This window comes from Calliopsis andreniformis, chromosome 1 (assembly GCF_051401765.1).
Source record: "Calliopsis andreniformis isolate RMS-2024a chromosome 1, iyCalAndr_principal, whole genome shotgun sequence".
In the NCBI taxonomy this organism is placed as follows: domain Eukaryota; kingdom Metazoa; phylum Arthropoda; class Insecta; order Hymenoptera; family Andrenidae; genus Calliopsis; species Calliopsis andreniformis.
Window position 1 is genome coordinate 9,836,104 of NC_135062.1, and position 22,663 is coordinate 9,858,766.

A 22,663-nucleotide genomic window follows, 5' to 3' on the forward strand; every position below is an offset into this window, starting at 1 on the left:
TTTATACTAAAATGACAATTTTTTATAATCGCCTAAACTTATTTATATGGAATAGATAGCATGCTTTAATCGAACATAATTAATAATGGCAGTAATTTAACTGGGCGGAGGTACCCAACCACCGAACTCTTTTTCTAATTCTTTTGCAACTGCTAGACAAAGACGATCTTGATCGGTTGCAGCAAGTACCTATAATATTATTTCATGTACGTAACTATAAATCTCAAATAATTGAGAACATCTACAGTAGATGATCTATCTGATTAACAAATACCTGAAATCCAATTGGCAGTCCTTTATTGTTTAATCCTACTGGAACATGTGTTGATGGCAGTTGCATTAGATTTGCAAGGGCAGAATAAACACCGCAATCAGTCTGATAGAAACATAATTGTGGAATGGGTGCTGTTATGGGATAACTAGGACATATTAATACTCCATCCTCCTTCAATAGATCCTGCAAATACATTAGTATATGAATAAAGGTCTATAAGTAAATTACAAATTATAAAGAGTAATAATTAGATTAAATGTGTCGTACGTGAAGTTTTTCACGAATATCCTTCCCAATTTTAACATTGTGTTTCAAAGCAGACTTGGGTGCTAGAGCGTGTATATATCTAACTGCCTCCAGAAAGGTGAGCGTCAAGATGTGCTCAGATAGGCCAAATATTGCTTTGATAAATTCAAGCAAGGGGTTCTTTTCTCTCTACAGAAAAATGTAGTGATTAATTTATTGAGAAATGGCTCACTTGAATGAATATAAGAACAGTCTTATTACCTTAGGGTCTTTGGAGTCTAAAAGCAATGAAGGTCCAGACACATCTTCGAAAAGAGCTATTTGCGTATTTACCATGTTACACACCCAGTCTTGCGTCAACTGAAAAAAAGATTAGCCAGTTATTAGTTTTAGCTTGAAACAGATACATCGATTTTATCGTAAAATTATTACTTTGCGCACTCGTGCTCCGTTCTGTGCGAGGTGTCGCACAGCCTTCTTGATCGCCAACCTTATTTCAGATTTCGGTTTTCTTATGCCACAGAAACTTTTAAAATTGTCAATGAAGAAGACCCTGACTGTCTTTACGTCGACAGGCTCGTCCAAACCTAAATTCTTCTCTGACCTGGAAGTCATTATTTTCACAGCTAAATGAAGATCTTCCATGTACCTGGCCATTGGTCCAATGTTAAATATGTTAACGAAATTAGGATCATCAGATGCGGGAAAATGTCCCTGGATGGGAATAATACCTGCAAACGAAGTAGCAAATCTTCGCTGTCAGAAGAATTATGTTTTCAAAGATGTCGAGAAGAAACGACTTAATCAATCACCTGGACTAGGTTTATGACCACAAATACCATTGAAAAGACTTGGTACCCTTATGGAACCGCCGAGGTCAGAAGCAATTCCAAGAATAGATGCTCCTGAAGCTATCAACGCACCCTGATTTAAAAAAAAGAAGAATAAGACCTTTAAAGTCAAGCAGTTGTCGTGACCACAAGATTTTTTAATTAAATCTTTGGTAATGCAGAATGGCCATTGAGGACTCCACTGTTACCTCACCACCTGAAGATCCTCCTGGCGTTCTTCTTCTATCATATGGATTTTTTGTCGCGCCAAAGAGGAAGTTCTCAGTATGATAAGATGCACACATTTCTGGAATGTTGCTAACACACAGAGGAATAGCTCCAGCGTTCTTAATTAATTCTACAGCTGCTCCATCTTCTGAAGACTTCATTCCCCTCCTCGCAACTGCACCTCCAGTACAGCTCAGCCCTGAGGCAACAAAAAATTTTACTGCCGATTATTATGTAAAGTATTCAATTTTATTAAGGGGAAGTTCAAACTTCAATATCTTCAGATTGATAATTTTTTGTCTTTTCGTTGTTACTTCATTTTTTTCTTATGCTCTAAACCTCAGTGAAGTTTTCTTTTGAATCTGCTTTTAATTGAATCATTTTACCTTTAAGGGAACAGGTTTCTTTGACAGTAAATGGTATTCCATAAAGTGGTTTTTCTTGTTCTAACATTGCAGCAGTGACTTCTTCTGTTTGCAGCTTCTCGTCGCAGATTTTTGCATCGTTTAGGGCTTCTTCAAACCTGTCTTCCACTACTGCGTTTATAAAAGGATTCACTTCCTTGATACGCTCGATGTAAGCTTCCACCACTGCTTGACTGGAAATCTTTTTCCAATGGAGTGAAGTTACAAACTAGGATTTCCTTGTAATATGAAGATTTTAATGGAACGATGATATACAACTTACTTCTTTGTTTCTAATCATCCTAGCTAACGTGGTTACGCTTAGTTTTAGTAGATGATTCTTAATTGGCGGTAAATTTGTTGGTCTTCTGAGGTAAATCAAATGATAAAATGGCCGAACGATTACGAGCAGTACGTGCAAGAACAGAATTACTAGATTGGGTATGATCATTTTCCCTGTTACAGGAAATATCATTTTTTGAAGTCAATGAAGTATTTCTGAGTTATATTTATACTAGTTCTTAAAAATGATGGACATTATCGTATGAAATTGTATTAGCAAATTACAGAGTTAATTTTATTTATAACAATTTAAATTGAAAACTATTCTGGTGTCATCTATCGACCACGCTGGAACCATCGTTTAGGCTATTAAGATAAATTCTACCAAAATTGTATAAAAATATAACCTTGATTAAGATTCTGTTATACTCACATTGGAACTGCTTAGGTGGGTCAGACATAGGTATCTCCATTTTATAGTTTTCACCTATATTCACCTATGTAGTTTTCACCTGAATTCTTGATAATTTTTAATAAATTTTCCACTGATAATTGTTTGCTTTTCTTGTCAGTAAGTTCTTTAAGCTACGAAAGTTTTAAACCAAGTGTAGCAGAAAACTCTCAAGCATGTTTATTAATGCAAATACAATTCCAGAAAAACGGTATTTGCATTGAAAACTTTACGTTAACATTTAGTATGTATTTGTCATTTATGGTCATTAAAAGCATAGACATTAAATTACATTATAAACTATGAAGGTTTTTTGAGTCATATACAACTTCATTGGAGGATTTAATTCTGAATTATTTAAGAAAATTAACTTCATTATGCGTGCGATTTATTGTTGCATATTTTTTAAAATGATGAGTATGTATCTTCACTAATAGTGAAAATTACAGTAAATAAAGTGCATATACTTATGAAAAAATATGATATTCACACGTTAAATATGATATTCATACACAATAAATAAATATTATATTCTAATTAGAGGATTATAATTCATCTAAGGAATTCATCTAAGTTCATCTAAGACAAAGCACAGAGGATCATTTTGAAGGAGGTGTCCAACCGCCAAACGCTTTCTCCAGCTCTTTCGCTACAGCCAAGCAAAGACGATCCTGATAAAGTCCAGCAATTACCTGCAGCATAATTATGTACACTTACAATTAGTGAATTACAATAAGTATACTATTTACAATGAATGAAATACCTGAAATCCAACTGGTAGTCCAACAGCATTCAATCCCATTGGCACATGAGTCGATGGTAAATGTAACAAATTGGCGACACCACCATACATACCATAATCACACTGAAAAACAACTAATTCTGGAAATGGAGCTGGTTGAGGATAAGTGGGACATATCAGTACTCCATCGTCTCTTAATAGATCCTATAAACAAATGAAGGTATAAAAGGTTCTCTGTATCTACTATGAAATGTGTGTTTCATACATTGAATTTTTGATGCAGTTCCTCTCTAACATTGGCATAATATTTCACCGTGGAAGGTGAAATATATTTGTTTGAACATTGAACCAGCTCCATAATGATGAGAGACAGTGTATGCTGAGACCGACCAAATATTGCTTTGATGAACTCAAGAATTGGATTTTTCTTTTTCTGGAAACGAATTTATGAAACTTAGTTTTCTTTGTGTACACCTATCACTTTGGAGAACTTATTCAAAAGTCTACTACATTAGCAACTAGGCTTGATACATGCTACATAATACTTACTTCAGGATGCTCAGGATCCATGAGTAGGTTCGGCAGACTTACATTACCAAAAAGAGTCATCATTATGCAGAATAAACTGTTGATCCAGTCTTGCGACAACTGAAGAAGAAATAAGTTAATAATTCCTTCAAGATGAAAACAAGTGCGCTTATCGAAGAAATTCTTACTTCTTTCACGGTTGCTCCATTCTTCTTTAAGTGACCAACGCCATCTTTAATCGTCTGCCTTATGTCCTTCGTAGTGTCCCACACACCGAAGACGCTGTCGAAATTCTCCATGTAAAAAACTCTGAGCTTTCTGAGATCAACAGGGTCGTCCAATCGTAAGGGCTTCTCGCATTTGGAGCTGAGTACTTTCATAGCCAAGTGGAGATCTTCTGCGTACCTCGCCATTGGTCCGATTGCAATGAATTTCGGAAAAATAGGGTCTGGGGACATGGGAAGATGCCCTTTCACAGAGACGACCCCTGCAAGCGCAATTCCAGATATTTGGTATTAGAAGAATATACTGAAATGAATTGATATCAGAATTATCAAGTATAACAAGAAGAATTGATCTGAGTCACCTGGACTAGGTTTATGACCGAAGATACCATTGAAGAGACTAGGAACTTTTATGGAGCCAAGAAAATCAGAGCCAAGTCCAAGAATGGATGCTCCTGCCGCTATTAACGCACCCTGATTTTAGAAGAAAAAATAAGATCAACTGTTGAGTACTAATTTTGAAGATTCCAAGATGATTCGATCATCACCTCACCACCTGAAGATCCTCCTGACGTTTTTGTTCTATCGTATGGATTCAGTGTCGTACCGAAAAGAAAATTTGTAGTCTGAAACGACGAGCAGAGTTCAGGGGTGTTGGTGACGCATACAGGAATAGCACCAGCGTTCTTCAGTATTTCTACTGCTGCCCCATCCTCTGAAGCTTTCATCCCTTTTCTTGCCAGAGTGCCTCCAGTGTAGCTCAAGCCTAACAAAATCAAGAATTTCTTCCTAATTGGGGGTCAGTCTTCCTGTCTCCCTTAGACGGTCGACAAGGAACTTGAAAGATGGGAGAAAGGATTAGCAAGAGAGAAGAGAAGAGAATGAAAGGAATGGAGACATGTGAACCTGTTTTTAGCGAGAATAACTAACCTTCTACACTGCAGCTTTCTTTGACAGTAATTGGCACCCCATAGAGTGGTTTCTCCTTCTCCAGCTCTGCAGCAGTCACTTCCCCTGCCCTCAGTTTGGCGTCGTAAAGTCTAGCTTCGCTGATTGCTTCTTTGAATCTATCTTCTACTACTGCATATATGTAGAAATTTATTTCCCTAATGCGATCGATATACGCTTCCACTACTTTCTCGCACGAGATCTGTCCCCAGAGAGGAAAAGTCACAAATTAGTAGGCTTGAAGAATTAACCCAATTTAAAAAATGAAGATCTCAGTTAGGGTTCAGTTAATCAGACACAGGCTAAACATTTGTTTATATACATGGATTCTACTCTACTTACTTCTCTTAGCCTGATCTTCTTGGCTAATGTGGTAGCGCTTAGCTTGAGTATGGAGAATTCAATCGGTAATATGGGTACAAATTTTTTGCGGTAAATTAAATCGTAGATGTGGCGAAGAATGAAGTGCATCAGGTGCATACATTGCATGATCACATGGGCCAGGATCATTTTCGCTGTAAAATATAAAAATAACAGACTCTTGGAAACTTGTGTAATATACACGAAAGAATTATCCACTTTTTATTTGATTAATTAGCTTCGTTATAAATAGAATTGTCCTTTCTGTGTCTTCTGATATCATTCACAGCATGAGTGACTTATTCTATTATTTGTTTATTGCAATTGTTTCTTATTAGCTGATCATAATAACCGGTTACACGACATGCTTTATTTCCATATATTTCTGAACAAACATAAGAAAAACTTTGCGGTTGTGATGATATTACGAATAACAGAAATATCGAGATCACAAATCTTACCACATGTGTAACTAAATAATCTCTCGTTATAGCCACGTGTATTTTGTTGTTACTCCTTTTATCTATTTTGATAAAATTGGTTCTCATATCTTGAAAGTAAATGCACTTTAGAATTAAGTGAAAGTCGAAGTATGTCACAACGCTGATTACGTGAGATTAAAATGAGAAATCACTTATCAAATTTGCTTTTTTTCTTCTTTTTTTTTTTTGTTTTTAAAATTAAATTTAAGCTTTCTCAAGTCACGAATGAAAGAGACTCACAATTAAAGTGCATATCACTTACAATAATTATAGTAATTATAAATTCCACTATACTAACGCTGAGAACAATCTCTGTGCCCAAGCATCGGTGTCTTCTCCATTGCACGGTATTTCTCTTTTCTTCGCGGCGGCTGCTTGCAAACTGCCCGATTTCACTGCCAAGAAAGTGCAACTCAAGATACTTTTTAACGCAGTCATCGTGATTTCACGGGAGGGAAAACGCTGATTAGCAAGGATTTGCATTTGTCCTACGGGCATCAGGAACGTGAATATTAGATAACGTTGCATTTTCCCTCAAAAAAGTTCATTTAATCGTGAATACCTATAAAGCCTACTCTTCCCTATCAATTATAATAAAAGTAACTAAAAATAAGTGTCCTTGGTCGTAATTACTTTGATATCGTGTTACTTGAAACCAAATGAAATTGATATTAAAAATAACAGTAGACATGATATTACCGTACACGAGTGCTTACATAATAAAGTTAATCGCTTAGTTATCTGAATCTTACAAAGTTGCGCATTTAAAATTAATAATAGAACAAGGAATCAAGTTTTTATTTGTTTAATCAAGTATCATTATCCATATCGTATGCTCCTGCACGTGCGATGCAATTTATACGTATAAAAATATATTGAGTAGTAGATACACCAGTGATTATAAATAAATAAAATTTGTTCTCCACTTTGTTACGAGAAAATATTTACATTCAGTAGACAGCATAATTTAATTGTATAGTTATCACAATGAATAATAATATTGACTCAGCTAGGAGGTGGTACCCAACCGCCATACGCTTTTTCTAGCTCCTTTGCCACTGTTAGGCAAATATGATCTTGATAGGAAGCAGCCATGACCTGTAGCATGATTTTTGACAAAGTGTAAGTTAGTGACGATTAACTCTGCAAGATACGTGATATTTAAATGTATTAGTACCTGAAATCCAATTGGTAGCCCATTGTCATTTAATCCCATTGGTACATGGGTTGATGGCAACTGCATCAAATTTGCGAATCCAGAGTATACACTGCAGTCGTACTGGAACAAGCCCAATTGGGGGAAGGGAGCAGCTTCTGGATAAGTGGGACATATGATCACTGCATCATCTCTGAGTAGACTCTGTAAGCAAAATAGTGTTAGTTTATTTATAATCCTCCTATAATCTAAAAATAACAAAAACGGTACAAAATTGCTTTTTCTTATTTTTTAAGTTTACATTAATCCTTTAACTAATTTATTGTTGATATCATTCTATTATTATTCCTTTAATTTATTTATTTATTGACGACTAAAAAGAATTAAAGTATATTCTCTGATCATAAAAACCTAAAGAAAAACAAATTAGTATCCAACAATTAAAACAATAGATCATAAACATGGATTGCGTCTATTAATAGAGTATTGTTATTGTCCCATACATTGACTCTTTGACGTAGATCCTCTCGAACGTTCTTATAATGTTCTAAGCTAGAAAGGGACATCAATGCGTGTGTGTCCTTAAGCAGCTCCACAAACGTGAGTGTCTGCGTGTATTGCGATAGGCCAAACACTGACTTGATGAACTCGCATACTGCTGTCTTCTTCGTCTGGAGAAACATTTATAATTAGATAACAGGTGTGAATTATGTTTTTTGTACGAATTTTGAATGACGCTGAAAGTGTTTACTTCAGAATGCTCAGGGTTTAAAAACAGGCAAGGAAGATTCACTCCACCGCAGAGGGTCATTAGTATGAAGAACATGTTGCTCACCCACTCCTGGGATAGCTGCAACATAAAGCCTTTTGAGTATAGAAATCTTCATCAGAAATGGAACGTGAAATTATGTTCAGAATTTCTATTCATTTAGCATCTGAACTTTCAAATATGTACATTTCTCCGTGAAAGCATTACCTGTTCCACATGTGCACCGTTCTCTGCCAGATATTTCGTAGCTTCTTTAATTTTCCTTCTTATGTCCTGCGTGGTTGACCTTACACCGAAAAGGCTGTCGAAATTCTCCAAGTAAAAGACTCGAAGTTTCTTCAGGTTCACAGAGTCGTCCAGCCTTAAATTTTTCTCTGAATTGGTTGTCAGTACTTTCATAGCCAAGCAAAGATCATCCATGGACCTCGCCATTGGTCCTATCGTCAGGAATGTTTGGAAAGTGGGGTCGTTGGATGTGGGAAAATGTCCTTTGATGGAAATGATGCCTGTAATTAAAATTGAATATCCATGGGAGGTGGTTAGATTAATATCTGTGTTAGGAGAAGTAGCTTAAATTTGTAGAAAATGGCTGTGTCACCTGGAGTAGGTTTGTGACCAAAAACACCATTAAAAAGACATGGTATTCTTACGGACCCTATTAAATCTGAACCAATTCCAAGGATGGATGCACCTGCACCAAGCAGCGCGCCCTGAAAAAGAGAAAGTGTTTCTCTAGACAAGACTATCAGGTGGTGGCAGGTGAAAATATGCAGGTAATTTATTGTCCATTTCTGATAATGGAAATTCTTAATATACAGCATATCTTGTGGATTTTCTAATGAAATCTTTCATTTTCTTCATTATACAAGCTTGCATTTCTAAGAAAACGTTGCTGTTAAAAATTTTCAATCTCACGAAATGAATTCTGCGGTGTTTTCTAAAACCTTTTAACGAAGAAATTAACATGTTAGGAATCACATTACGTCAGAAATATGAAAAACTTACTCCAAGATGTTTTGCTATCTTATTTGCTTTGCTATCATATTACCTTACTAGCCGTGTCATCAAGACAAGTAGTTACTACTACAAGCTCAGGATTCTTAGACTTTTGACATTCAAAATTTGCTTACCAAGAGTACTTTAACTTATTTAAATATTGTACAAAATTAGACATTTGATTAGATGACTATAGAATTGTTTTCTTCGTAGATATCTAAATACCTCGCCACCTGATGATCCTCCAGGCGATTTCCTTCGATCATACGGATTGCACGTTTTCCCAAAAAGAGGATTGGCGGTGTGAATTGCTGTACACAGCTCAGAAGTGTTGGTAACACAAAGGGGAATAGCTCCAGCATTCTTCAGCATCTCTACTGCTGCTCCATCTTCTGATGCCTTCATTCCTCTTCTTGCCAGTGTGCCTCCAGTGTAGCTCATACCTGATAGGACAAACACACTTTTCTAATTATAGAAGCTTTCCAAGTGAGAAGCTAGTTTCAGACTTTAGTGTTTTTAAACTAGCAGTTTCCCTGCAGTTTATTTAACTCCTTTCTTATTTCCTTGTCCACCTAGCTACAACTTTTTCTTATCGTTAAACTCCTTTCTCGCAGAGATCTCTTACCTTTAAGGGAGCAGCTCTCTTTTATGGTAACTGGCACTCCATAAAGTGGTTTCTCCCTTTCCAGCAGTAAAACATTAACGTCTCCTGTCTTCAGTTTCTGGTCACAGAGTTTAGCTTCGTTTACTGCTGCTTCAAACCTATCCTCGACTACAGCATTTATGAAAGGATTCACTTCCTTGATTCGCTCGATGTAAGCTTCCACGACGGTCTGACTAGAAAGCTGTTCCCAGCGAAGCAAATTTATAAATTAATATACTTGAAGAATCACTGGACTCTTTTTAATCACACGAGATATCTACTTACTTCACCCTGCCTGATCTTTTTGGCCAACGTGACAGCGCTCAATTTTAGTAAAGGATTCTTGATGGGAGGTATATTTTGTGGTTTCCTGAAGTAAATGAGAGAGTAGAGAGGTCGAAGGATGAAGTGCATAAAATGCAGCAGCACAATGCAGAAGTTGAGCAGGATCATTTTCTCTGCTGTCAGAAATAAAAGACGAAGAGAAAGTAATATATTATCGAAGTAATATGTTTATCTATTAAAAATATGTGTAGGTGTTGCAAAGGAGATTCTTGTTTTAGAATTGCTCCTAGACTTTTCAGCCTCAAGTGTGAATTAGTACTCCATCAAAAGCCTCAAATATCAATTATTATCTTCTCAATTTTTCTAAATACATATTTCTCTCATTTATCATCATATTATCTATCAGTTCTCCAGGTGGAGATCATTGGCAAACGTTGGCCCCCCACAAAATCAGTGTTAAGAAAGCGTGGCTGGACAATTTTACCTATGCTTCGCATACGCAACTCCTACCAATGATTACTACTCATTAACCCACTTCGAGCACATACTTCGCCCCGCGCTTCGAAATTCACCAGTTTCTCCGTTACCTGCTCTAGAGCAATTTAGATGACCACAGCGTCGTAAGAAACGCGCCCAATGGCTCGTTTAATGAGCGCATCCCGCAATCATCTCGCGATCGAAGCCACAAATCGATGGCTGCATAACGCTCATTCGAATCACGCGTTCGTGGATATCTTTAGACACGGTCTGCATAGAACGATCGCTCGAATTAGTTTCGCGTTCGTGACGTGAATTTCAGCGATGTTTTTGAATCGAAACATCGAACGAAGAGTATCATTTATTTACACGAGTTCAGATATATCTAGCCACTTCGTAGCGCCAGGATAATTAACTTTCGTATCACGATTCGTGAAATCGAAGGAGTTCGGTTGATCGTCGTTGGGGGTCCACTGCCACCCTGTACTCTGACTTCAGCGAGGCAGAATGCTTTTCACTTTCAGGGTCGCTGTTACTATACATACAGTGACTGCTATTAATATATGGACGCTCGGATAATTTTGATTTCTAAGCTATATGGTTCGAGTAACTGTGCAAGGAATGGCAAACATGTATTGTATTACTGTATAGTATAGTATAATATACAATTTTTTATTTTGAAATAGAATCATTTTTTTTCCTCTTTAACATGTGCTGGGAAATAATAAAAAATTCTTTTTCATCCTTTCATATCTTTGTATTAAAAACGTATTACGATTCATGTATGCATCATTGAGTGTACCTAAGTGTTACATTCTTGGCATATATTTGAATTTTTTTTTAAATGCATATTCAGGTGTCCCAAATGTTTACGATCAAACTTCCAGTGCATTCCAAAGGTCGTTAGGAGCTTTATTCAGAAGTTATAACAGGAATACGATGTATAATAACTTAGTTGATGCATTTCTTCTTTACTATGTACTGTACAGTGTTCTAACATTCTTTTTCTTTATATTTAATATCTCCTTTATGAGTTATATTTTGTCTAATATTCTATTAAACAGATTTTTCATTCTCTCATATTCATTCAAAGTACAAAGCTTAGAAGTTAAAATTACACTAGGGTCCAAATATGAAGGGCCCATGAGGAAAGCTAAAAAGCTGTCTGGACCAAAAGCTAAAAAACGAAAACACTAAGATAAAATCAATTTTCTTCTAACATTCCCCCTTTTTTGATATAATATTGTTGGAATAGTTTTCATTTTTCAGAGTTTACTGTGTTACATATTACGAGTACTAATACTTGTAATTAATGCAGAATAAAATGAAGAATAAAGTGATGTTCTAGTTTCACACATGAGAAGACATGGAACTGAAACATGTCGAAAATTCTCGTTTTCTGATAAAGTCTGAAGTTTGACATTCCTCTTTTCTCTCGTGGGCTCCTCATATGTTGCTGTTTAGCTCTCATTATTATTAATTAGAGTTACTATACGTGACTTTATCCGCCACGGGCTATCGACCGCTGTCGCGTTTGCGTGACTTTGAGGCTGCTCGCGTGGCTCCTTATGTCAACATTCAATTTAGTTATCTTATACTTTTCTCTCTTTTTGTGGAAGTAGATAAGGAAGCTTCTCGCGTTAGACACTTGATAGTGAAAGTGTTAAAATAGAAATCATTTTCATCTAAGTAAATGGAACTTTATGAGCCTCTTTTCTTTGATTCATTGAAAGATTTCACCAAACCTTTTCTGTTTAAATCGATAGTAAATAATAAAAGAAAATTCTCCAAAATTATTATTATCGTTTACGAAGAATCGTTACAAAGGAAATCGCGTAGATCTGTTTCAGAAAGTGAAACTTCGTCTAAAGAACGCTAAGTGCAGCGATTATCTCAACAATTCAGTCGAATCGATTGCAAACGAATGCCATACCGAAAGTCAATATTTATTCTTCAATTGTTGGAACGAGCGACTCCACATGTGGAGGGGCTTTGGGTACATATTTTGGTGAACCTCTTTGCATAGGTTTTATCAGTGTTACGTAAAACGAATATTGTCCGACGCTTCAGTATTCATCGATTCAGATTTATTCCATGATAATCACAATACTTCATCAAGGCACGCCTGTTTTCAGCAGGTCTCAAAAATAGTGGAATTGATGAATGAAGTCAATGAAAATAAACAATCAAATTGCAATCTCTATCTATTGTTAGATCTATTGTTACACATCCTTACGCAATATTGCTTGCAGGAGTAAATATTTAAAGCATCGAAGTTATGAATGATGGTCATTGATAAGTCACTTATTGTGTAATGAACTAGGAATCGTCATGTTTATCAATTCTGCAACAGTGTTACGAATGAACACTGTTGAATAATGGCATAAATGAAACTATTACGTACAGGAAGCATTCAAAGGTTGATGTTTTATTAACAGATAGCAGAAAGAAAAAACGATTCCACTTGAAAATTAAAATTTTAAAAAGAATAAGTGGTATCAGAACTTAGAGTGTTATCACACTTTTTAATAATAACACGCTTATAATCGAGCTGCTCAATTGCCAAATGGATTAGTGCCAGAAAACAAAGATATTTATGTTTATTTTAAACATAAAAAATCAAGTATCCATCAAGTGATCAAGTGTTTTGGCACTGAAATTTTAAAAAATTCAAAAAGTGAAGTTAATCACTTTGACCTGTGAATGAGTCGTTTAATACTCACCAAAATTAAAAAAGGAAATAATATTTCAATTATATATTCTACAGAACCTAACTCACAAGGTAAAAAGAATCACAAAAAAGCATCGAAAAAACATTCAACTCGACATCATCAAAACTTTTCACTCATAAAAGTATTCCCAAAAATCAGTTTTCAAGAATTTTCTTCTATTTTCAAGAAGTTCCTCTAGAAAATTCCGTTCCATATTTTAGAATGAAGAATGCACTTTTGAGTTAACATACTGGACTTTACCTTTGTTTTCACAGTCTTCTTCTTTCAATTAAACCAAATCGCTGAAAGATTTTAATTTTTAAGGCGCTTCACTGAACCACGCATTGATATCACCACCTTCGTACAGTGACTTCAGCCACCGTAACTAAATCTAGTTAGAAATTATTCGCGAATTTTTAATCGATATTTGACCACTGATCCCTCTTCGAGACTTCCTTCGTCCGCGGACTCTCAGAACTCACTGAAAAGACGTCACGAGGCGCAATCGCCTCGAGCCAAATCGTAGGAACGCATTTGATTGCATTTACGTTCCAGAGGGTGGACCAGCTTTCGCTGGCCAATTGAGATGCAGGTATCTTGATGGAGATAATAAAGGTAGCTACAAGCTTTTTATCGTTAATAGTATTATCGGTTTTGGGGATTTCAGAATCTCTTAATAGATAAAGTGCATTATGGGGTACATTTTAGAGAGAATATTAACGAGAATTTCGAGAATGGATTGTGCATTATTATCATAATGCTTCTTTGGATATAATTTGAATATTTAATGACAGATTTAGAATAAAAATGTAGAATATAAGGACAAGAGAAGAACTGGTTTCTCGTAGGAAATTAAAAAAACTGTTATTTTCGAGTTCAACAGACAACGTGTATTTATTTGCAAAAATAAAATAATACTATTATTGCCTACGTAGAAAAGACGCTTCAATTATAAATGAGGTAATTTCGTACAAAAGTATGATAATTTATTCCTTGCAGATATTCTTCAAGAATTCGCAGATAATTTACATTTACAAATATTATAAAACTAGAATGGAATAAATAGTCATCTATTGACTTACGCTATTTTAATTGAATAGTACATACATACTATAAGTTGCGAGTCTAACTTAAATAATATCACTATCTATCGGGATTTTATCTACTAGTCGTTTCATTAGTGACTAATTCCACACATCGTTTTCCGAATTTTACTAGTCTTCTCAGAGCATTGCAACTTAATATTTGAACAATTGCAATATTCTGTGCCATCTCTTGCGGTTCGACATTTAATCAGAAAGTATACACATATCAATTATACTTTCTCCCATTTAAAGTTACTTTGCCAATGCACTGTCATAGAGCAGTACACTAGCAGCTCCATTTACGAATACCCTGGTTGTTCTTTGAGCAACGAGTTAACAGTCTACTTTTTTGTCGTGATTCATTCAGACTGTTCGAATTTACGTGATTGAATGCAGGCACAATTTTTGCCGAAAAAGTAAACAATACTATCACTGGTTTTGCGTCATTGGAGGTACGAGATGTCGTTTCAATTTCTAAAGTGAAATATTAAAATCTTATACTGCTAGTTTGGCGGTCGGTGGTTGTTGCCAACCACCAAAGGCTCTCTGGATTTCTTGGGCCACTGCGATGGTTAGATGATCGTTGCCTGGGTTTGCCACGATCTGCAAAAAAGAGAATTTATGATTTAGTATTAATTTGGACTCAAATTGATTGTGTTTTGAGCCTAGTTAAACTTAGAGAAGAGTTTTTAATATAGTTTGAGCAAGTTTTGTAGTACAAGAGCGAAGTCCTTGTGATATTTTGAGCTCATGTTTGGAACTAGTTTCAGTATATTTATGAGCCTAATTTGAGCAGAATTTTAAGTAAAATTTGGGCGCAAGTTTAAGTCTAATTGAATTTTGAACAGAACAGGATTTTGAATCTAATTTGAACAGAACTTTGAGCCTAATTTGAGCGGAATTTTGAACTTAATAAGAGCAGGATTTTGAGCTCAATTCAAGCAAGACTTTGAGGCAACTTTGAGAAGATTTTTAGTAGAATTTTATGCTCGATTTGAGCACAATTTTGAGTCTAATTTAGACGCAAGTAAACATATATTTAGGTCCTTTTGAATGAGCTAGTATCACAAACATGAGTCTATCAAATAGCCTATCAAATAGTTTTCTAGGAAATATAAAATGAACTACCTGTAGACCAACAGGCAATCCGTCACGATTTAATCCCATAGGACACTGTGTCACTGGCAATCCAAGCACATTGTAGATCATCATGTACGAAAAATTCCCAACTTTAACGAGTGATTCATATGGGTAATGTGCTGCTGACACGAACGAGGGATAAATCAGAACACCATTGTCACCTAGAACATCCTGTATTGAAGAAAAGAATAGTTTATTATTATAAATATAGGCCACTAAGATCTTCCAAATTTCACACTTCTTTTTTTTAACTTTAGAACCTACAGAACATACCTCGAACTGTTTCTTCAAAGAAATCTTCTTTTCATGAAATTTGCCGCGGTATCTCTTCAGGAACGTATCGAATATCCATTTCAGGAGGCCATATCCAAGCGTGGGAAATGTGTGTCGTGATGCGCAGAAGTTGAATTTCAAAAGCTCCAGAAAGATTTTGCCTTTACCCTGTGAAATTATTAAATATTATTAACTGTCTAATACTTCCATCTATTTTTATTTGCTTTTAAGTCAAACAAAGACTGCGTATTTTTATTCATTTAGGAAAATTCGATATCTGTAAAAAATTAGTCTGCATACAGCATTCAAAAACACAGAAAATTCGAAAAATAGAGTGCAAATTGTAATATTTAAAAGATGTAGCAAATTTTTATTTAAGTTCTGTTTCTTTAACTGCGTTTTAAAATTATGAAATTGCAGTATAATAATTAAAGACTGCATACCGCGGCTTTGACTTCGTCAGTAATTCCATCGACGTCCATTTCCAGTAAAAGATGCGCGGACGTATCAAAAGCAAACTTCATGTCAGTTAATTGAGCCTAAATAACATACAAATTATACATAGAATTTTACATAATCTTCTGTTTCGTATTTGTATACTTTTGTTTAGTTTTATAAAACTATTACAACCTTTTGCACATTGTGACCATACGTGGTCTCTATATGCTTCCTCAGCTTGTTCATGGCTTCCTTCATCTCCCCTTTGACGGAATTCGTTATTCCACAACACTCCTCCATATAAAAAAATTGCATATCCTTCAGCGACACCTTCAAAGATAATCAAAATTTTCATATACTTCCTGGTTTGAGGAATTCAGAGCATAACAAGATATTAAAAGACGCGCATTAATTGTAACCTTCTGAGTAAAACTACGACGAGCTTCCTCCGTCTGCGATATTATCTTCATCATCAGGGAAAGATCCTCAGCGTACCTGGTCATCGTGCCGATGGTGAAGTTCTGAGTCCATTTTTCGTCAGTGGATGATGGTTTATGACCCTTGCAAGACACCATACCTGCAATATTAATTACTTTTTATATTTTTGTACCAAGTTAGAATAATTTTTAGCTCTTTTAAAATAGTTTTTTTTTAAAGCAATATATTATTAGCATTCAATGCAAAACCGACTTTTTCTGTACTAATAATTTAAGAGCTACAAAATTTGGAATTGCGTCACTGTTGCAGAAAATCAATGGTACCTCTGACATGATAAAAACAGGATTAATTCTTATTTGTCTCTTTAGATTATTTATGTACTATCGCGTAGGGAAAGCAATAATTTTAAAAGCAAAAGTCCACGGTTCCTTTGAACCTATCTAAAAACACAGAAAACAGAACATGATAAATCGATTCTTGTCCCAGTGAGCTACGACAATCATTAAATATTCAATAAAAGACGCTCACAGGCTGTGGGTTTGTGGCCAAAAATCCCGCAGAACAGTGCTGGGAACCTTGCTGAACCTCCTACGTCAGAAGAAAGGCTCGCCACGGATGCTGCAGAGGCCAAAAGTGCCGCCTGAAAAAAAGGTGATTTAGGATCCACGCTTTTTCTTGAATCGATTAAAATTGTTTCGAAAAACGAACCTCCCCACCCGAGGAACCGCCAGCGACTCTTCTCGTGTCGTAGGGATTCCATGTGATGCCAGTCACTTTGTTTGTACTCTCCCAGAACAGGCAGAGCTCTGGTGTGTTGCTCACGAGCAGAATTATCGCACCTGCTTCACGAATCATGCTCACAACGTCAGCATCTTCTGGAGCTTTTTCCAGGACCTTCCTCTTCACTCCGACGGAGTAAGACATTCCTGAAAGAGGACAGGTGTTTTTAATAACCTGATGAATTAATTGCCCGGAGCTCTGTTTTTAAGCTAATTATTTATAAATTCGATTTGCGTAGAAGGAAGTTGCAAATGACGAAAAATGTATGGTAAAAGTTATATTATGAGTATAAATTATTCATCGTGGTTGAATAATGCTTGGATCCTCAGCGGTGATCGAGGAAAAGACAGAATTTACGAAAATGAGAATTAGGAAGTGAGGAAGTATTTGTTATTCTCTTGAATTGTCGATTGCCCTTGCATTGAGAGTCTTTTTGAGCTCTTTTTAGATGATGAGTTTCTTGTTTTTTCCTTTTGCTTCAGATTTCTGATACTTTCTAAAAATTCTGATAAACTTGAGTGGTTTTGAACTCTTTGAAGTATAGCAAGGTGTTACAGTTTTTGAATAGGTTTGAGATATTTGAGTCTTTTGACTCCTTTTTAGATGTTCGAGACATCTTAGTGCTTTTGAGCTTCTTGATGTATTCCGAGGTATTTCAATCTTTTTAGCAGGTTCGAAACGTTTGAATATTTTGACTACTTTTGAAATGTTTGGACCACTTAAGGGCTTTTTAGTATCTCGAGGTATTCTTAGGTATTTTAATTTTTGAGCAAGCTTGAGATCTTTGAATCTTCAGAGCTCTTCTAAAACGTTTGAATTCCTTTTTACTAATTCTGAGTTCTCTTCAGATATCTCTAGGATATTTTAATTTTTTTTGACAGTTTTGAGCCATCTAAATACTTCTGAGCTCTTTTAAAACGTTTGAATTCCTTCTGACTGATTTTGAGTGCTTTTAGAATATCTCCAAGCGTTTTAATTTTTTTAAGCTGTTGTAAACAATCTGTAGGTATACCAAGCAAACTTAAGACCTAAACACATAAGCTTTACACTGTATCCTGGTCTCAGCTTGCCTAGTATACCAATACATGCTTTTGAACTCTTCGAAGTGTTTCCATATATTTCAATTTTTAGAGAACATGTGAATACTTCAGCTCTTCTGAGGTCATTTTGACGTCTTCTGAGCTCTTTCGTGCCTCTTTTAAGCATCTCCTATAACTTCAAGCTATATCAATCCTACGAGCGTTTTAAAACTCCGAGATTTTTGAGCGTCTGAGTAATTTAATTTCCCTTCGATCCAAAAATCCCATTAACGTCAATCTAACAGTTGCGCATAAGTTATCCACGACTACCCATAGTGGTTGCAGCGGACCTTGAACCTATTCGAGCTAATACCGATGCAAAACCGGTTTCTCGGTTTACGGGATACCTTTTTTTATTTGAATCGCAGTGCGTAGGTGATTTGCGCCACCGTAATCAAGCTCAGCAATGTGACATTCTATCCCGCATACTTTCCACGTTCCTTTTTCGCTTCACATTTTTACGGCTCGATGCAGAGGAACGTTTAACGAGAAACCAAGGATCACTTAAAGACCTGTCATAATCGACTGTTTCCTCGATCAACGATCTTGCAAGGATGAATAGTTTACCATAATTTTGAATTCCATTTTCGCCACCGAGGATCGGAATTTGAAAGGAATATTTATCTGGAGACCTCAGGTACTACTGTTCAAACCGCCTTCCGGTGAATTATGTTTACAAGAAACTCTTGCCCACATAATGGATGATCTGAATAGTTTCTCTTGAACCTTGAATGCATGATTCTTTTCAGAACTAATAAAGTAGTTTAAGATTATTAAATTTATGGGCTAGAAAATCGTAGGAAAATTAACAATTATTAAGCCTACGTAATGCATAATGTAGTCATAAATAATGGATACAGTACTACAAATTGCTAATAGCTATGCATTTTTATTAATCAGGAATTGGAGAATTAGTTACATGATTTCTGTGTACAGCAAAATGAACTAAATCACTTGTTTTCGAGATACTGCTGTTTAATGTGTTTCTTGCGCTCTTATTTTTAAGTAAAAAGATTCTTTTAACACCCTTTCTTCTTTCTCAAAATATACATTCTGTATTCCAGATCTCAATTAAGATTTTGATTTGAATTTTTTGGAAACTTGACATAGGTTGTTCTGCTTTATAACCACAGATTTATGGATGATTTATGTTACAGTAATATATACCTGTCTACATCTCCAAATGAATATTCTAAGTATGCATTTAATACCTAAAACGACTTTCGTTTCGGTTTAGAAGGTTTCTTGTTTCCTTTGCATTTTACTCCTATTATTAAACTTTCTTCAATTCTGCTAGGGTTGTTATTATCGTGGGAAAACGTTTCAAGACGAAAGCAAAGTTGAACGAACCTTTGACAGCTATACTCTCCTTAACAGTCATGGGGACGCCCAGCAAAGGCACGTCGCGCTCCAGTTCCTCTTCCGTCTTCGTGGTCCACGTTAAAAAGTCATCCACCTTGCGTGCCTCTTGAATGGCAGCGTCGAACCTCGACTCTACTATCGCGTTCACTATCGGATTCACAACCTTGCATCTGTCTATATACACTCGCACGATTTCTTCGCTGCTGAGCTATTATCAAAAGGATACCATTAAAAAATAAATTCAGAAAACTGCAACGCTTTTGAACCCCAAAGCCAGAGTATCTTAAGTCCACTTTTTTATATGTTCCACGCGTCAAATTTTTGTATGGTTTTTATGGTAAAAATTATTACGTTTTAAGCTGTTTAGTTTGAGATATATCAAGGTAAAAGTTGTATTAAATTCATATCGCTCATTTGCTGCAGCAAGTAAAAAATCAGTTTTTCAAGGAATAAGGCTATAATTTCATTTTACGCAAGAACTGGTTTTATTGTGCTAATAACTGGACTTCAGATTTTTATGCAACTTCATATTCTTATGAATACAGTTAAAAGATTAAGCATGAATATTAAGCTTTATCTTTTAAATACTTATTAGATACAATTTGCACTGTGTTTTTTATATCTTCTATATTTTTGAATATTGTATGCACTTTCACACAGATTTCAAGTTTTTATAAATTCGTAAAAATCTGCAATCTACTAGTAACTCAGAAACAGTTGCTGTTTATTAAATAGTAACTCAAAAACAGTTATTTTTTAGTTATCTTATTGTTGCAGCAAATCAGTGATCTTCTCTTTCGAGCTAAATGGCGTAAAGGAATGCTAATATTTTCTGGCTTTAGCACACTTTAAGCCTCTAAATGCGTCCCACAGTATTAAGTCCCAAAATACTGAAATTTGAATTTATATTAGTTTACCTGTTTTCTTCGAATCCGTCGTGCAATTTCGCTAGCAGAGATTAGCAGCAAACGATTAGTGATCGGTGGTAGGCGCTTTCGTTTCCGGAAGCATTGCAGCTTCAAGAACGGTGTTAACAAGCATGATAATAAAAACAAGACGAACTTGAGCACCTTTTGAATGATTAACACCATCGTTTCCTGCAACGAACAATACCAGGAAGAAATATAATAATAATATTATAATAAAAGGTCGCGTAATAAAAAGTGTCGCATGGATTCTTCGACGATTCATGAGGGCCCATTCGCAAGGTTAATACGAGTTAATTTAGTTAAGATTAAAGGTGGAGCAAGGTCGAGGCAAAGGTTGTAGGTGATCGATTGAAATGTGGTTCCTCGGTGAATATACCAGGAAAGATCGTGACTAATTTGGCGAACTAATTATGATCAATAAATCATTTTTTAAATTATGATTTATGGAGATTCGTCGTACACAGTATTTCTGCTGTTTTTTATCGTAAGTTCAATGGAATTGCAAGTTCAGAAATATAGCTAGAGAACTGTCGTCATCTACTAATGCTTTTTACTTGTTAGAGTCTGATGTTCAGAAAAGTATGTATGAGTTTCTCGAGCACCACGAGAAAGTTCGATTTAACATCGCTAAAGATGCTGAACCATCCACTTGACATTGTTAAAAGGAACGAGTGCGTCAGTCTTTGCCTTCGCGCTGAGAACATCGCAAGATTCGCCTTCTAATTAGCTCTTGTTAGAAGTTCTCAGTCAACATGCTCTAGACGCTTCCAAAATGTTTATCGAAATTTATTTTACAGATATTGTATATTCAGACTCTCAATTTAAAAATTTTTAAATTTATAAATTCTTGAATATAATTTTCAAATTTTTAAATTTTCAAATTCTTGAATATAATTTTCAAATTTTTAAATTTTCAAATTCTTGAATATTATTCTTAAATTTTTAAATTCTTGAATATAATTTTCAAATTTTTAAATTTTCAAATTCTTGAATATAATTCTTAAATTTTTCAATTTTCAAATTCTTGGATATAATTTTTAAATTTAAAAATTTTCAAATCCTTGAATATAATCTTAAATTAAAAAAATTGTTGAAGTCTTGAGTTCTTAAATATTTAAAATGTTTAATTTTGCAAGATTAAATTAAATTGTTGGTCCATAATGACTCACCCATCGAGTGATCAGGAATTTGGAGAACAACAATGGCAACGCGCACAATAGAAGTTCCATGTTTATGCCTTTCTTGAATAACCGGTATCAATTTAATAGTCAGTAGGTACCACGATCTTTGGTTCGAGTTTTTCCAGTCGAAAATTACGAAATTGGATTGTTGTGTTGTTGTTACGTCATCAAATATCTCAAAGACACGGTATTAATTAATATCTTGTTGTGGCGAGAGAAATGAATGTTATTATTCATGTATGATGCCCCGATGTACTCCTCTTATCATCGTCTCGTGTTGCGTTATCGATGCACAGTGTCCTGCGGTTTCAGAACTACAGTGACGTTCTTTAGCGTTCGACGCACTGGGACTCGTGGGAGAGTGTGCAAATTGCAGATTTTTGAAGACCATAAAAAGATTTTTACGAGTCTACCATTTCTGCCTAAATTTCTTACACGATGAGTATAACTTTCTATTTTTATATAAGTATTTTTATCGCTGTGTAGCTAAATGGTCCTGTTTTGAGAGATACCTCCAGCTTTTGTCACTTTAGATTTCAATTTCGAACCACTGAATCCTTATACCCTCTAAAAGGCTTTCCTGAGGCTTCAATCTTTCTTCTACTGATTTTTATCTAAACCTTTCTTTCAGTCTACTACTATCCACGATTCATAAAAAAAGGTCCTTCGAATCTCCTGTTCTTCTATTGCACCAGTCTCTCTACCCCAAAATCTCAGCGTGGATCACTGTTCTGTTTCTAGTCACTGGCAGCATGCAAATCCCTTATCTTTCTCTGTCATCTTCACGAGAATGGGCGAAGGGTTGATCCCAGCGGGAGGGTGTCACACGATCACGATCTATCGAGCCTTTCTGTTCGATATCAGTGCGTCATTTCGAGTGGTCACGGCATGCACTAAGCGGCCCCGACACGCGGCCAGCATA

The 22,663-nt window shown here is 35.6% G+C and overlaps 4 protein-coding genes across 6 annotated transcripts; all 4 read right to left on the reverse strand.

The window, feature by feature from the left end:
• Nucleotides 1-96: 96 nt before the first annotated feature.
• Nucleotides 97-2,737, reverse strand: LOC143182805 (fatty-acid amide hydrolase 2-B-like). The gene is made up of 10 exons (XM_076384047.1): nucleotides 2,698-2,737; nucleotides 2,266-2,438; nucleotides 1,965-2,184; nucleotides 1,560-1,777; nucleotides 1,333-1,444; nucleotides 953-1,251; nucleotides 782-880; nucleotides 542-709; nucleotides 275-487; nucleotides 97-189 (listed from the first exon to the last, which is right to left on the reverse strand). The coding sequence occupies exons 1-10, from the start codon at nucleotides 2,735-2,737 to the stop codon at nucleotides 97-99; spliced, it is 1,635 nt and encodes a 544-aa protein (XP_076240162.1).
• Nucleotides 2,738-3,087: 350 nt separating this feature from the next.
• LOC143182303 (fatty-acid amide hydrolase 2-like) lies at nucleotides 3,088-6,638 on the reverse strand. Its single transcript, XM_076383244.1, has 10 exons — nucleotides 5,979-6,638; nucleotides 5,500-5,672; nucleotides 5,140-5,359; nucleotides 4,758-4,975; nucleotides 4,572-4,683; nucleotides 4,174-4,472; nucleotides 4,007-4,105; nucleotides 3,723-3,890; nucleotides 3,479-3,661; nucleotides 3,088-3,407 (listed from the first exon to the last, which is right to left on the reverse strand). The coding sequence occupies exons 2-10, from the start codon at nucleotides 5,665-5,667 to the stop codon at nucleotides 3,315-3,317; spliced, it is 1,560 nt and encodes a 519-aa protein (XP_076239359.1). The 5' UTR covers nucleotides 5,668-5,672; nucleotides 5,979-6,638; the 3' UTR covers nucleotides 3,088-3,314.
• A 150-nt stretch (nucleotides 6,639-6,788) lies between these two features.
• LOC143182290 (fatty-acid amide hydrolase 2-B-like) lies at nucleotides 6,789-13,469 on the reverse strand. 2 transcript variants are annotated; one of them, XM_076383231.1, is made up of 10 exons: nucleotides 13,298-13,469; nucleotides 9,849-10,024; nucleotides 9,546-9,765; nucleotides 9,146-9,363; nucleotides 8,523-8,634; nucleotides 8,132-8,430; nucleotides 7,907-8,005; nucleotides 7,659-7,826; nucleotides 7,177-7,359; nucleotides 6,789-7,097 (listed from the first exon to the last, which is right to left on the reverse strand). In XM_076383231.1, exons 2-10 carry the CDS (start codon nucleotides 10,014-10,016, stop codon nucleotides 7,005-7,007), a joined length of 1,560 nt encoding a protein of 519 aa, XP_076239346.1. In that variant the 5' UTR covers nucleotides 10,017-10,024; nucleotides 13,298-13,469; the 3' UTR covers nucleotides 6,789-7,004. The 2 variants fall into 2 exon arrangements, with proteins under 2 accessions (XP_076239346.1, XP_076239341.1); XM_076383226.1 differs by lacking the exon at nucleotides 13,298-13,469 and adding an exon at nucleotides 10,436-10,954.
• A 437-nt stretch (nucleotides 13,470-13,906) lies between these two features.
• Nucleotides 13,907-21,793, reverse strand: LOC143182281 (fatty-acid amide hydrolase 2-A-like). 2 transcript variants are annotated; one of them, XM_076383203.1, is made up of 11 exons: nucleotides 21,730-21,793; nucleotides 20,549-20,728; nucleotides 19,620-19,839; nucleotides 17,119-17,336; nucleotides 16,939-17,050; nucleotides 16,392-16,549; nucleotides 16,165-16,302; nucleotides 15,978-16,073; nucleotides 15,535-15,702; nucleotides 15,250-15,432; nucleotides 13,907-14,724 (listed from the first exon to the last, which is right to left on the reverse strand). In XM_076383203.1, exons 1-11 carry the CDS (start codon nucleotides 21,787-21,789, stop codon nucleotides 14,617-14,619), a joined length of 1,641 nt encoding a protein of 546 aa, XP_076239318.1. In that variant the 5' UTR covers nucleotides 21,790-21,793; the 3' UTR covers nucleotides 13,907-14,616. The 2 variants fall into 2 exon arrangements, with proteins under 2 accessions (XP_076239318.1, XP_076239327.1); XM_076383212.1 differs by lacking the exon at nucleotides 13,907-14,724 and having other exon boundaries at nucleotides 15,266-15,422.
• Nucleotides 21,794-22,663: the final 870 nt, after the last annotated feature.